This window comes from Myotis daubentonii, chromosome 10, assembly GCF_963259705.1.
Source record: "Myotis daubentonii chromosome 10, mMyoDau2.1, whole genome shotgun sequence".
NCBI classification, from domain to species: domain Eukaryota; kingdom Metazoa; phylum Chordata; class Mammalia; order Chiroptera; family Vespertilionidae; genus Myotis; species Myotis daubentonii.
The window spans coordinates 75,988,424-76,003,123 of NC_081849.1; the positions used below are offsets into that span (position 1 = coordinate 75,988,424).

At 45.3% G+C, this 14,700-nt stretch overlaps 1 protein-coding gene across 1 annotated transcript in view; it reads left to right on the top strand.

Moving 5' to 3' along the window:
• POU6F2 (POU class 6 homeobox 2) overlaps positions 1 to 14,700 on the top strand; it is a 410,247-nt gene that overhangs the window by 375,942 nt on the left and 19,605 nt on the right. Inside the window, exon 7 of the mRNA XM_059656173.1 lies at positions 8,306 to 8,512. Within this exon, the coding sequence (XP_059512156.1) occupies positions 8,306 to 8,512 (207 nt within the window). The remainder of the gene's footprint in view (positions 1 to 8,305; positions 8,513 to 14,700) is intronic.

Sequence of the window (14,700 nt, forward strand, 5' to 3'; positions counted from 1 at the left end):
AAGCCCAGGAGTGGCCACAAAAGCATTTAAGCAAAATGAAGTTATGAAGAAACATTGGTTGAACACCTTTTTGGTTGTTAAAGCACTGTGTTGGGTGCTTTGCATACATTATTTTATTTAGTCCTCACAATAACCTTATGAAGGGGGCATTATTTTATGCCGGGAGCCGGTCAATCCTTGCTGTTTCAAGGGACCTGGCATATATGGCATACGGTTCTTAATATGTTTGCTCACCTTCTTGGCACTATGTGTTTTAACCAAGGTCACCTCTCCGAGAAAGGTTGTTTCCCCAGGTAGGGATTTTCCCCTGAAGTTAGGGAGGGAATAAAACCTCTTAACTAAGTGCCAGGCGGGTAATTAATCATTTTAACTACGAACAATCATGCTTAAGCTACATAATCTTTACTCCCTGGAATGGAGATAAGAAACGCCCTAACCTTTGGAATAGAGAGTGATAGGATTGGAATCAACTGGTATAAATACAGATGCAACAAGACAGCGAGAGACAGAACTTATAAGACAGAACCAAGAGAGATAGAACCTAGGCACAGAACCTACACAGAACATTCTCTAGAGACAGAAGAACTTCGCTGGAGAGAACATGGCAAAAGATCCTGGACAGAAACTGGCCTCAGAACCTAGAGACAGAACCTAGCGAGAGAACATGGCAAAAGATCCTGGACTGAACCTGACTACAGAAATTGGCAAGAGAACCTGACTAGAACCTGGTGACTGAACCTGGCTGGAGAACCTGGACAGAACCTGGCTGGAGATCCTAAGCAAAACCTCTCTGGAGATCCAAACCAGAACTTGGCTGGAGATCCTGGCTAGGCTGCTGATCAACTGAACACTGTCTCCATGTCATTCCTTCTTCGCTGACTCCGTCCACACCTCTGGGGACCCCTGGACCTGCTGGGGTTGGACCCCGGCAATTATTCCCATTTTAAAGATGAGTAGACAGGTTCTAAGAGATGAAGTAATTCGCCAACAATCTCCTAGTAGTTAATGGCAAAGCCTGGGCTTGAATCCAGCCAGTGGGAAATTTGATATATATCTCCTAAACTCTATTAAGAATTACCTCTAATTATTTTTTTTAAGCTTTTAGGAGAGAAGTTTGCTTTTATTGTTGTTGCTGCTGCTTTTACAACATCCATTTTCATGCAACTTATCTTTCTTATAATGTGACTGAAAGTGACATTTTAAAGATCATGACACCTCCAATTCTGAAGTCTGGTCTGTGAATATGTTTCTAAAGTTGAAACCAAACACAGCACACCTAATTCTGACAATGAAAAATATTGAGTAGGTAGGTATTCCCTAGGGTAGAATACCTATCAATACACATGATATAAGCATGAAAATGTATACCTTAGAAAGTTCTTTCTCACAATTGCTCATTAAGAAAATGTGTGTTATCCACTGCTTTCAAGTTGGTCTAAGATAATTTATCTCATACCCTGGGCTTTTTCAAGTATGCCACCTTCAGGCACACTGCCATTCCCTATGCCCATACCCATGCCAGACATTGGTAATCAGTCATGATTACCTCCCTAAACCCGGGACCGCCAGAGCTTGAGGAAGCCACGGCCAACTGATGGATGTTGCCTGCGATGTTCACTCTATTTGTCCTTAGTTGAGTAGCTTCCGCTAATTGAACTCCTTCACCTGCTTATCATCATGCTTTTACTATTTTCTGGTTCAGACACTCTGCTAGAGGACTCTCTCAACATTCACACTTCTCTTGTTCCCCAAAGCTAAATGCAAGAAGGCACTAGATTGCATCTTGCAAAAATAAATTTTGTTTGGGAAATAACTGTATCCTTCTCCTCCTCCTGGAATCAACATCAGAGCTGCCAAAATAACTCTGTGAGTTTAACCTTAAAGCTAGGAGCACAATGAGACCGAAATGCATGTATTATGTAAAGAAGACAACATCACCCCTCGAAGGAAGAGAGAAGAGTGGCTGAGGCCGGACCGAGGAAGGGGAAGGCTGTTTTCATTCCGGTGAATGCTCACCACCAGCTCCTCAGCTCAGAGTGATGTTAGTGTTAACAAAAGCCTCTTGACCAAAAAGTACTGAGGTTACACAAATATTTGTCTCTGATGATGGATTGAAAGACCTCAGGAAGACACCAATCTACAGCATCGGTGGGTTCTTTTCTTAAAGATATGTGTGCAACAAAATTACTTGTCAATTTGACATCTGCAATCTCCTACTCTAGCAGAGTTTAACAGCATGTCAGCGACTATTACAACATGTGGCCCATCAGACGACTTGTCTGCAGGCTCTGGACTTCCGTGATACCACCTTCAGCTGCTACTGATGACACCTACATGTTGGCAGAGAATAAATTCAGCACATGCTACCCTCCATTAGTCATAATTCATCCCTACTGAATACCTGAACTAGACTGAAGTCCATAGGGCATTGTAATAAGCACCTGGTAACTCAAAGCAGTTACATGGTCCTGAATTGCCAGAGTTTTCTACAATTGCAGGATAATCTTTCTGGTGGCTAAAATTATAATAGCTGCTGCATTAAAAATAGTCTCATTTACGTGTAAGCCACCCAAACTCTTAGGGAAATAGAGATATGTGTGCTAATGAACACTAATAGTCATTTTAATGATTTTTTTCAGTTGCTCTTGCAACATGGACGTTATTCTCAGTGGTGTTTCATGCTCTTAACTCCTCTGAGGAAATAGACAGGTGAACATGAATAGCCACAATCAAATAAGTCTCCTGTCAGAGAGGCCGGAACTCTTTCAGGTCACAAATTATCATTCCAATACCAGTGTGGGCCGTGGCCTGCTTAAAGCATTCATCAGAGATGAATCAACGCTGTTAGAGTCATGGCAAAGACATATAGGATCATTGCAAACGATGCCTTAGCTATTTACTGTGGGAGTGATGGGGCAATAACCTCACTCAAAAATTTCTAATGTTGCAACCCAGGCATAAAGTAGGCCGTGCTTTTGAATTGAAGTGGAAGTGAACCAATCAAGCAACCCCTATGTCAAGGATTCATTGAGGCATTTGCTTCACACTTGGACGACTACAATAGCATCCTAGTGACTGAGCTCCTGGTTTGTAGTCTCTTGCCGGTTCAGTCCATTCTGCCACGTTCACACCTGAAATAGCTCCATTTCGGCACTCCTCCCCATCCCCCCAAAAGCCATTCATTGAAACCCCTTGCCAGATGGAATTTGACTGACCTGTCATTGCTCCACTTTCTCTACCTTCATTCGTATCCATCCATGTTTTCCACCTCCAGGCTGGAGATCTTGTTTGGAATTGTTTTGTCTGCCTCTCCATATCTCTCCCAACCTCCAAGACACTGTTCTGCCCCCATTTCTTCTGTGAAATCTTTCCCACCCATCCCCACCTTTCTTTCTCTGAAATCACTCATTCATTCTCGATATTCTTTGGATCATCCACCACATAGGTACAGAGATTCTTAGGGAACAGTCCTTGACTCTCCTACGGAGCATAACATTGCTCTGTTGGATTATTAGAGTCTTTGCATGCCACGTAACTGTTTTATCTCCCCCTCCCCTGCCCCAATAGCATCTTCTGGTGTCCTCCATGGCACACGACATCACCATGCCTTACATAGAGAATGGTCTGCAGGTACTAGGTGGCTCTACAAGTTGTCAGCATCTAAACAGAGTTAGAATTTGTCTTAGGAAGTGAATGACGTAGTTGAAGTATGTGTAGATGCAAATACTTCCCTTGAATATCAAAGGCCTTGAATTCAAAATACAATTTCCACAGGTAAAATTGCCAACTGCTCAGGAGTCCCAACAACCTCACCCCTTGGCTGCTTCGGTTCCTCTCATTTCCTTCTTTGACCTTTGAAATCGGAGGCTGAGGAGGAGTTTGGGGGAGACCTGTGGAAGCATCGAGTGGGATGGGAACCAGCCTGAGTGAAATAAGCACACCCATCAATTTTTAGGGCAACACAATGTGGAGTTATCTTTACTCTTCGATTAATGGGAGCAAATTAAAATCCGCATGTAGTAATACCTGTGGAATACTAGGAAAGTCATCAGAGTGCATTGAGGTTTTGACATGCTGAGATAGTGATCCCAGCTCCCCCAAAAGGCCCACGAGAATGAGAAATTCATAACTTCACAGAAGCTTCCTGACTAGAATGCCCCCTATCCCTACCCCCACCTTGAAGGCAAACCCTCCTTATTAAAGGGTTCCTTCCGTCATGCCACTCCAGATCCCTCTGGCTCTGACACTAGTGCTGTCCTACCGTCAGTAAGTGATGCTAGGGACTAAGAAAGAAGGGGAGCAGGGGAGGAAGGAACTAAGCAGGGCCATGTTTTAATAATGTCCCAGCGCAGTGTGTGGAAGCGAGGTTGCACATAGGGAAGAAGCTGGTGAGTCGTTTGCATTTCCCTTTCTTCTTCTCTCCACCCAGAAAGCACGCAGACCGTCTTATTACACAAGGAGAGCACAGAGGCATGTCAATCTTCTAGAAGCAGAATACCTGCCTCTGCATCACAATATGTATGATAGTTGTCATGTGCTGTGCTTCACTCCAAAGCCTTCGCCCAGGCTACTCGCTCACAGGGCTCCTAACTGCACTGGCATCCTGCCTAACATAGAACCCACACCCAGTCAGATAGAGTGGGGCTCCTCAGGCTTCTGACATGGGGAAGTCAGAGTGGATGGGTCAGCTGCTGAGTTTTCATAGCGCGTTGTGGAGAGGAGGATGGTACAGGTCACAGTGCAAGTATGCAGAGGGGGATGGTATAGTTCACATGCAAGTGTGCAGAGGGGGATGGTACAGTTCACGGTGTAAGTGCGCAGAGGGGGTTGGTACAGTTCACGGTGTAAGTGTGCAGAGGGGGATGGTACAGTTCAGGATGTTAGTGTGCAGAGGGGGATGGTACAGTTCACGTGCAAGTGTGCAGAGGGGGATGGTACAGTTCACGTGCAAGTGTGCAGAGGGGGATGGTACAGTTCACGTGCAAGTGTGCAGAGGGGGATGGTACAGTTCACGTGCAAGTGTGCAGAGGGGGATGGTACAGTTCACGTGCAAGTGTGCAGAGGGGGATGGTACAGTTCACGTGCAAGTGTGCAGAGGGGGATGGTACAGTTCACGTGCAAGTGTGCAGAGGGGGATGGTACAGTTCACGTGCAAGTGTGCAGAGGGGGATGGTACAGTTCACGTGCAAGTGTGCAGAGGGGGATGGTACAGTTCACGTGCAAGTGTGCAGAGGGGGATGGTACAGTTCACGTGCAAGTGTGCAGAGGGGGATGGTACAGTTCACGTGCAAGTGTGCAGAGGGGGATGGTACAGTTCACGTGCAAGTGTGCAGAGGGGGATGGTACAGTTCACGTGCAAGTGTGCAGAGGGGGATGGTACAGTTCACGTGCAAGTGTGCAGAGGGGGATGGTACAGTTCACGTGCAAGTGTGCAGAGGGGGATGGTACAGTTCACGTGCAAGTGTGCAGAGGGGGATGGTACAGTTCACGTGCAAGTGTGCAGAGGGGGATGGTACAGTTCACGTGCAAGTGTACAGAGGGGGATGGTACAGTTCAGGGTGTAAGTGTGCAGAGGGGGAAGGTACAGTTCACGGTGTAAGTGTGCAGAGGGGGATGGTACAGTTCAGGGTGTAAGTGTGCAGAGGGGGAAGGTACAGTTCAGGGTGTAAGTGTGCAGAGGGGGATAGTACAGTTCAGGGTTCAGGTGTGCAGAGGGGGATGGTACAGTTCAGGGTGAAAGTGTGCAGAGGTGAACTATGCAGTGTGGGTGCAGAAGGACCCTTCTCCAGCTCCACAGGCTTCTTCACGTTGCCTGTGGGGTCACAGGAATGGTCTTTGGATACTCAGCTGCTTAATGCAAGACCCTCATCAATAAAGTGCTTATGTGCTCTGTCTATTGATGTGGCTTCTCCTGACCTTGCTGCACCGATGGGACATGCTCATTGCTGCTGCTGTGGGATAGACATCACAGGCTCCATCAGTGAGGCTGCAGAGCTGCTAACTCCCTCCGGGACTGCTGGCCGCTCTCACAATAATTCCTCGATCTTTATCGCATCCATTGACAACTGCCATTGATACTTGATATTCACACAGCTCCTCCATTAGTGCCAGCCCACAAGGCTTTTGTGGTGGAGGCAACGGCCAAATGAGGAGGGAGGCAGAGGGGGCAATTTGCAGTCCTAATCTTTGCCACTGGATGTGTGGTCTCGTAGTTTTCCTGCAGAGCTGAAGTTTCATCGGGAATCCAGTGACAACAGCGTCCAGAAGCCATTTATCTGAAAGACAGTTATTGAGAGGCTGTGTTTAAAAGCCTGTTTGGGGTACCGTTGGGGTGGAAGACAGTATCAGTTATGCGTAAACTCAGTCCTGACGCAGCTTATTGTCTGGTGGGAAATGGCAGGCAGAATGTAGTGTCATTTTTTTAAAGATTTTACAGGTAAAAATGGCTATAATGGATGAAGGTATAGGGAATTTTTTAAAATATTTTTATTGATTTTTTAGAGAGAGGAAGGGAGAGGGAGATAGAGAGAAACATCGATGTGAGAGTGGAGCATCCGTCGGGTGCCTCCTGCAGGCCCCATACTGGGGATGGAGCCTGCAACCCGGGTATGTGCCCTGACTGGGAATTGAAAGGTTCACCTTTTGGTATACCGGACAATGCCCAACCAACTGAGCCACACCAGCCAGGGCAAATGCAGTGTATATTTAAAGAGCTGGCTCCCTCCAGTGTTCTCCATGTGGTGGGAGCCCGGTGACCTAGTGGAAAAGCAAGCATTTGAGGGTCAGACAGACCTGGACTCCAGCTCCAGCTGCATCACTTACAAATTCCTCCATCAAGTCACAGCAGAGCCAGCTCTGTTGCAAGAATGTGGGGTGAAATGAAATCATTTCAACGGGAAAGCATTATTAATATGTCTTGGTGGTGGCCCCAGGCCACATCGCCACAGTGCTGGTCTGGGGGTGGCGGTGGAAGATGACCAGCAGAGCAGAGCTGCTGAGCCAGCCTGTGAAGCGTACAGGCAAAGCCTCCAGCTCCAGCTCCCTGACTTCTCCAGGAGAGTCTATGACATTGGAAACACAGATCAATCCTTTGTTCTTTCCAGATTTAATTTGTCTCCAACAATGTGTGAATGCGTCTAGATCTCACAGATACCCTATACCAGTGATGGCGAACCTATGACACGCGTGTCAGAGGTGACACGCGAACTCATTTTTTTGGTTGATTTTCCTTTGTTAAATGGCATTTAAATGTATAAAATAAATATCAAAAATATAAGTCTTTGTTTTACTATGGTTGCAAATATCAAAAAATTTCCATATGTGACACAGCACCAGAGTTAAGTTAGGGTTTTTCAAAATCCTGACACGCTGAGCTCAAAAGGTTCGCCATCACTGCCTATACACTTGCTGCCCCGGCTCATGCTCCCTTTCTCCTTCGCACAGTAAGGGGATCCCGTCAGAGCCCTCCTGTGGCGCTCCATACGACCCCATCATGGAAGCCAGTGGCTACCAAATGGGAAGAGAGCCTTCCCTGCCACCTGCCACAGAAGCCCTGGCCTCTAACCTTTAGATCCCAGTTTAAAATGCACCTTTTTTTCCCATCTCAGCCCTCAGTAGTCATTTCACCTTTATTTTAAGAGTTTCAAACATTTGTTGATGATCCCAATTCTCTCGAGCCTCAGAAAGCTTAGGCTCCGTGACCAATGTTATAGCGCTAATCGGTAGCTCTGGCAGCCTAGCCCCCTGACTCCAAAACTTGGCCTCTCAACCATGAGCACCAGGGCGCTGAGGCCCGAGCCTGCTGGGGGTCAGGGAGCTGACCCCTGACTTTAGAGAGGAGCAGGATGTTGATGAGGGGAGGGGGGAGAAAAGGAGGGAGCGAGCGGAGGGCAATTGAAAGAAACAGAGGTAAGGGACATCGTGTTTGAGGAGCCACTGTGGGCGAGGGCTGTGGCTCCCAGCTGGATGAGGGCTGTGAGTGCCAAGGAAGTTTGCTTTCCCTCTGATCCTGAGACAAAGCAGCCATCTCTGATGCTCTGGCAGCAATCACATGTTTCTGCCATCACTGGCGCTTGATTTTATTTTTAAATGTTTCCCCTTCAGTCCATGTGTGCCTGCCTGTCCTTCAGATTCTCATTCCTCCCACTTTCTTCCCTGCTCGCATCGCCCGGTCTCCAGGTCTGTTCACAGATCCTGAGTGGGGTCTCAGGGAGCCTCCTACAGAGACCAGGGAGGAGTGGTCTTCAGGTGCAGGTTGGACCCAGGGCAGGGCCTGGCACCTCACCTCTGGGCCTGTCTCTTGCAGATAATCGGGACCATTCCTCTGATGCCAAATCCGGGGCCGCCGAGCCAGGCAGCGAGCGGCACTCAGGGCCTCCAAGTGCAGTCGATCACCCCCCAGCTCCTGACCAACGCCCAGGGCCAGATCATCGCCACAGTCATCGGGAACCAGATCCTGCCGGTGATCAACACCCAGGGCATCACACTCTCACCCATCAAGCCCGGCCAGCAGGTAAAGGTTCCCCATCCAGGCAGCCCCGGCTACCTGGACACCTCTCCTTACCACCGTCCACCTGTTTGGTTTCAATCAATGGAAAGTAATTTTTAGATTATGAAACACTTAATTCCACTAATATATCAATACTTCTAAACAAGCAAGTTAGCTTTACTTTTTATTTTCAGTGGGTATGGGTGAGATCTAAATAGTTCTGTAATATAAAATATGAATTTATTAAATTATAAACAAAGACAGTGGTCTAAAATAGGGATGCGCTCTTATGTATTTACACTACGATTTTTATTTTCAGAAAAATTTAAAAGGGAACCGAGAGAAACCAAGACAGCTTATGCCTTAACTTTAATTTTATTTTTTTTTAATTATTAACCACCAAGAGATCCCATCTTTGTGCTGCTGAGACTGCTGCCTACAAATTAGGAAATGCAAAATAGGAAGTTCTACTAGGTTGAATTTCATTAAAACCCTGACAATCCAGTTCTTTTTCTTTTTTTAAATTCAAATATTAATGGGGCACTTTCTATATGTGTCGTGCTAAAGGTTGGGTTCACAGCTCTGAGGAAGAAAAATGTGGCCCCTGACCTCAGGGAGCTTCTGGTTATTTGTTTCCTCCAACAAACGCGTTTTGATAACCAACTATATAGCAGGCCCCGACTAAAGGAGCAAAAGAAGACTTTGAGCTCCTTCCTGGTTTTAAGGAGCTCGGAGGACACAGATACATAGCAGAGCGCCATTGTGAAATAAAACAGAGAATGTCCTGTGACAGGACAAATGTGCACAAAGTTAGGTATCATCACAGAGATGGGAGTGACCAACTTTGCCCAGAGAGTTTTGTGTCCTCACAGAGAAAATTATTTGAGGACTGAGTCTTAATGAATGAGTAAAAGTTAACCAGGTAAACTGCTGGGGTCCAACCCCAGCAGGTCCAGGGGTCCCCAAAGGTGTGGACGGAGTCGGCGAAGACTAAATGACACGGAGACAGCATTCAGTTGATCAGCAGGCTAGCCAGGATCTCTAGCCAGGATCTCCAGCCAAGTTCTGGTCTGAATCTCCAGCGAAGTTCTGGTTAGGATCTCCAGCGAAGTTCTGGTTAGGATCTCCAGCCAAGTTCTGGTTAGGATCTCCAGCCAGGTTCTGTGTCCATGTTCTCTCGCTAGGTTCTCCAGCCAGGTTCGGTTGCCAGGTTCTGTAGCCGAGTTCTGTCCAGGATCTTTTGCCATGTTCTCTCGCTAGGTTCTGTCTCTAGGTTCTGTGGCCAGTTTCTGTCCAGGATCTTTTGCCATGTTCTCTCCAACGAAGTTCTTCTTTCTCTAGGTTCTGTGTCTAGGTTCTGTGTCTAGGTTCTGTGTCTAGGTTCTGTGTCCTGTTGTCTTGTTAAATCTGTATTTATACCAGTTGATTCCAATCCTATCAATCTCTATTCCAAAGGTTAGGGTGTTTCTTATCTCCATTCCAAGGAGTAAAGATTATGTAGCTTAAGCATGATTGTTCGTAGTTAAAGTGATTAATTATCCTCCTGGCACTTAGTTAAGGGGTTTTATTCCCTCCCTAACTTCAGGGGAAAATCCCTACCTGGGGAAACAACCTTTCTCAGAGAGGTGACCTTGGTTAAAACACATAGTGCCAAGAAGGTGAGCAAACATATTAAGAACAGTATGCCATATATGCCAGGTCCCTTGAAACAGCAAGGATGGACCGGCTCCCGGCAGTAAACGATGAGTTAACAAATATTCCAGTCAGTGGGAACAGCAGGCACAAAGACAGGGGAATGTGAAGGAGGGAGGAGTGTTGAGAAACAAGGGAAAGGTTCATGCGACTGGAGAATAGAGGGAGGCTGAGACAGTCATGAAAAGGGCTTCGTAGTCCAGCTGAAAGGGATGGACTTTGTTTCTGCACGAACTCGAACACACTACACGTCATCTTTGTGCCCCAGTTTCCTCATCTGTAAAATGGGGATAACCAGTACCTACCTCACAGTGCGGAATGAGAATTAAATGAGTTAATATGCTGTATATGAAATGATTGGAACAGTGCTAAGCACACAGCAGGCACTTATATAGTCATGATGATGGTGATGATGATTTATCCTGCAGACCTGGGAGTCCATAGGAGGTATTTAAGAGAAGGTTGGCACTCTCAGTTTTATTTTTCAAGAAAACAGGTAACAGATGGAGGTTGAACTGAAGCAGTGAAGCATCCATTGTAAACACACTATTTAGGAAACTGTAGCAAAATACCAATAGAAATTCATAAGAGCAGGCACTAGATAGTTGAAACTTAGGGTCTGGAATAGTAGTAGAGCTCAGGACAGGATCTGAGAATCACGAAACTTATGTTGTAGCTGAAAGCAAGACAACCAGAGAAATCATTAGAAGCAAGTGTGGAAGGAAGACAAAGAAGTCATCTGGAAACATCAATATTTAAGGAATGAAAGGGGAAGGGAGGGAGAGCAGAGATGGCTGGGTAAGTAGGAGAGGAACCTAGAGCATGGTGATTTAGCATCTAAGAGTTTTAAAAAGGTAGGGAGTGCACAACAGTGTCAAAGCTGCAGAGATGAAATCGGGTACAGCAGTGGAGAAACATAATTTCCTCTATTTCTTTTTTGAAATGTCTTAAAGCCTGGGTTGTCTGTGCTTGGAACATTTGAAACTAGTACCTGGGTGAGTTAAGCAGCAAGAGGTGGGCACGGCTAAGGCCCAGATTTGCAGTTGGAAGGTGCACATCAAAGGTGGTGGAGAGAATGATGGAGACTGGCAGGGCGTGCCTAATGAGTTGTTGGGAAACTGTATAACGTCAAGGATTTAGCAAGGAATTAAAATAAAAAGGAAAAGGAAATAAGAAACCATTGATGCATCATTCATGGCAACAAAGTGGAGTTGTCCCTCCAAAGACCTCAGTCATTTGGCTTCTGAGCCAACCATGGAAACAGCCTATTCGCAGTGGCACTTTTAGTGGCTATACTTGAAATATCCATTTGCTTGTCCAATAAATACAAAACATTTAAACTATAAATATTTACTGGCCACCTACTATTTGTCAGGCACTGTACATGGGAACTAGGCTGGTGTACAAGACGATGCCATGAGCCCTTCCTTCATGCGGTTTATAGTCTAGAGAGGGAGATGGGCATTCATCAACAAATATGTACCTAAGATCTTCAGTCAATGCCATGGGGGGAGTAGTAAGGGGATCTATGAGAGTGTTCAGCACAGGAACTTCCTCCAGTGAGGGGTTCAACACAAGGAAAAACACGCTAGGTCTGAACGCACTTCCCAGGGATGCGACTTCTGTCTTAACCCTTCTAATTTTCACTCTAAATCTAAGTCACTGCTTGGGGAGCCAAGGTTCCCAGCCACGCTCTTCTTCCTCAGCTCTGTCTCCGCCAGTGGGGCAGCCCCAGCTAAGTATGTCATTGAGGACTTTCATCCCCTCCACAGCCCCCATCCCTCAGCTGGCTTATTTCTTTTGCCACTTACAAGATTCCATTGCATTCTCTACTTTCTAAATAGTTCCCCAAATAAGGCAAGATTCTCTCTCTCTTACATTTCCTTTTTAAGCCATAATTCTTTTTTTAAATATATTTTATTGATTTTTTACAGAGAGGAAGGGAGAGGGATAGAGAGTTAGAAACATCGATGAGAGAGAAACATTGATCAGCTGCCTCCTGCACACCCCCTACTGGGGATGTGCCCCCAACCAAGGTACATGCCCTTGACCTGAATCAAACCTGGGACCTTTGAGTCCGCAGGCTGACGCTCTATCCACTGAGCCAAATCGGTTAGGGCCATAATTCTTTTTAAAAAATATTTTTTATTGAATTCAGGGAGGATGGGAGAGATAGAAACATCAAGAATGAGAGAGCCGAAACCGGTTTGGCTCAGTGGATAGAGCGTCGGCCTGCGGACTGAAAGGTCCCAGGTTCGATTCCGGTCAAGGGCATGTACCTGGGTTGCGGGCATATCCCCAGTAGGAGATGTGCAGGAAGCAGCTGATTGATGTTTCTCTCTCATCAATGTTTCTAACTCTCTATCTTTCTCCCTTCCTCTATGTAAAAAATCAATAAAATATATTTTTTTAAAAAAATTAATTTAAAAAAAAAAAGAATGAGAGAGAATCATTGATTGGCTGCCTCCTGCACACCCCTCACTGGGGATGGAGTCTGAACCCTGGGCATGTGCTCTGACCAGGAATTGAACCATGACCTCTTGGTTAATACTTCCATGCTCAACCACCAAGCCAGGCCTGCCAGGAGTTAAGTCCTAATTCTCTCTGTTCAAACTTATGTTCAAAATTATCTCTAGGGGTAAATGAAGAGATTACCTCTTTTCATACAATCTGTTAAAAACTATTTCTGTCAGCAAAGACAAGCTGTACATTGCCCCCAAAGGAGTAATGAAGTAATTAGGAATCATCAACATTTAATACAAAGTAGCTCCCACTTTCACCTTGAATTTCAAAGGAGGGTGTTTGGGTGATAAATGATTGCAGTTACAGAAAATTACAGCTCTAGATTTGAGGAAGTAACGTTTTAAACCAGGGGAAGAACCTAACCTAGAAATGGCAAATAAGAGGCAGGTCTGTGGCCACTCCTCAACTCTTTGCCCACAGTAGTCATCATTAACCCATTTCCACAGTCTCTCTCATAAGCACAAATGCACGCCAGGAGCTTTCCCTACTGCACTGTTGGCCCCTGCAATGAATCCTTGTTACCTCTGCAGGAACATCTGGTCCTCAATTGGTGTAACCACCACCACCGTCCTCTTCACTGTAGATTTGGAGATCTAGCAACTGGGAAGAAACAGATAGCCTCTTGTGGGGAGTGGGGGAACATTGCAAATCCCCTCATGGCAGTTACAACCAGCATCCCAGAGAGTGGAGTCTCCTTGCATGTATGTGAGCACTGAGAGGACACATGCTCACAGATCAAAGATGGCACCTGAACCTTCCTGAATCTCCAAATCACAGCAGCCCACCCCGTTTGTTCAGGGCCTGTGCCAGCTGTCTATTCCAGTTCCAGAAAGATCAAGGGAACCAGTGGTGAACCTGATCAGAAATGTCAGGGAAATGGTGGAAATAGAGGAATAACTATTGTTGTTGGGGTTTTTTGGCATCGTCTGTGGTTAAAACGCCTTAGAACATGTGGTAAATTAACAAGTTGGATGAATTGACAGGAGATTCACAAGCCTGAGTCCCATTTTTAAAAGCTGGGATTCTGAGGATAAAGGATCATAAAATGCTCAGAGTCCCAAAGTAAAAAGCTCAGAGCTGGAGATGGAAGGTTAGTGTTCTTCAGTTTTTTCTTTAAATATTACCTATCATGCAGTAGAGAAGTTCCTCAATTTATTTTTTCATGTGATTTATGGCAAATGCTTGATCTCACAAGAGCATAGTTCCAACAATAAGATAAGTCATAAATTACAGGAACATAGAGACCCTTAACGTGCACTCAGAAGGAAGTCCCACTTTATGGAGTAAAGTGCAGGGCTCTCTGACCAGACGACTTGGAGCGATGAGAGATAATTACATCTTTAATTTAATTTTTATATCTGCCTCCCCTAATTAAGAGAGCCTGAGTAAAATCTGAGTGAAGGTTCAACGACTCTTTTTTTTAAAAATTACTCTCGATGATGATTTTTTTCAATGATGAAAGCTCAATGACCTGCAACTTTATCATCTGAAATACAAACATTTTTTAAAAAAATATATAGCACCAGGATTTGATAGCCCTAGATATAGCTTCCAGTATCACATCAGAGATCCTTGGTGAGCAATACAAGAAAATAAGAGTCAGAAAAGGACTAGGAGGAAGAGAGAGAGAGAGAGAGAGAGAGAGAGAGAGAGAGAGAGAGAGAGAGAGAGAGAGGATCTTCCTGTGCATGAAAAAAAATTACTTAATTCATAAATATTTGGTGGAGCTCTAAAGTAACTTTTTGTTCCCTCCATGGGATTTTTCAGCTAAGATAGATGGTGATGAACTCCAATCCCCCATAGTTACAGTGCCCTAGAACCCCTGGCTTACCCTGATCATCCTGTGACTATGAATTCATTATTTCTTCATAAATAGCAGGGACATCATTTTTGTATATATTTATTCTTCTGTTGACTAAATCCTAACAGAAGTTGGAATGAAACATGTTGCAATTTGTAAAATCAAAGCATTGAAATTATTCAAAAATTAAATAATA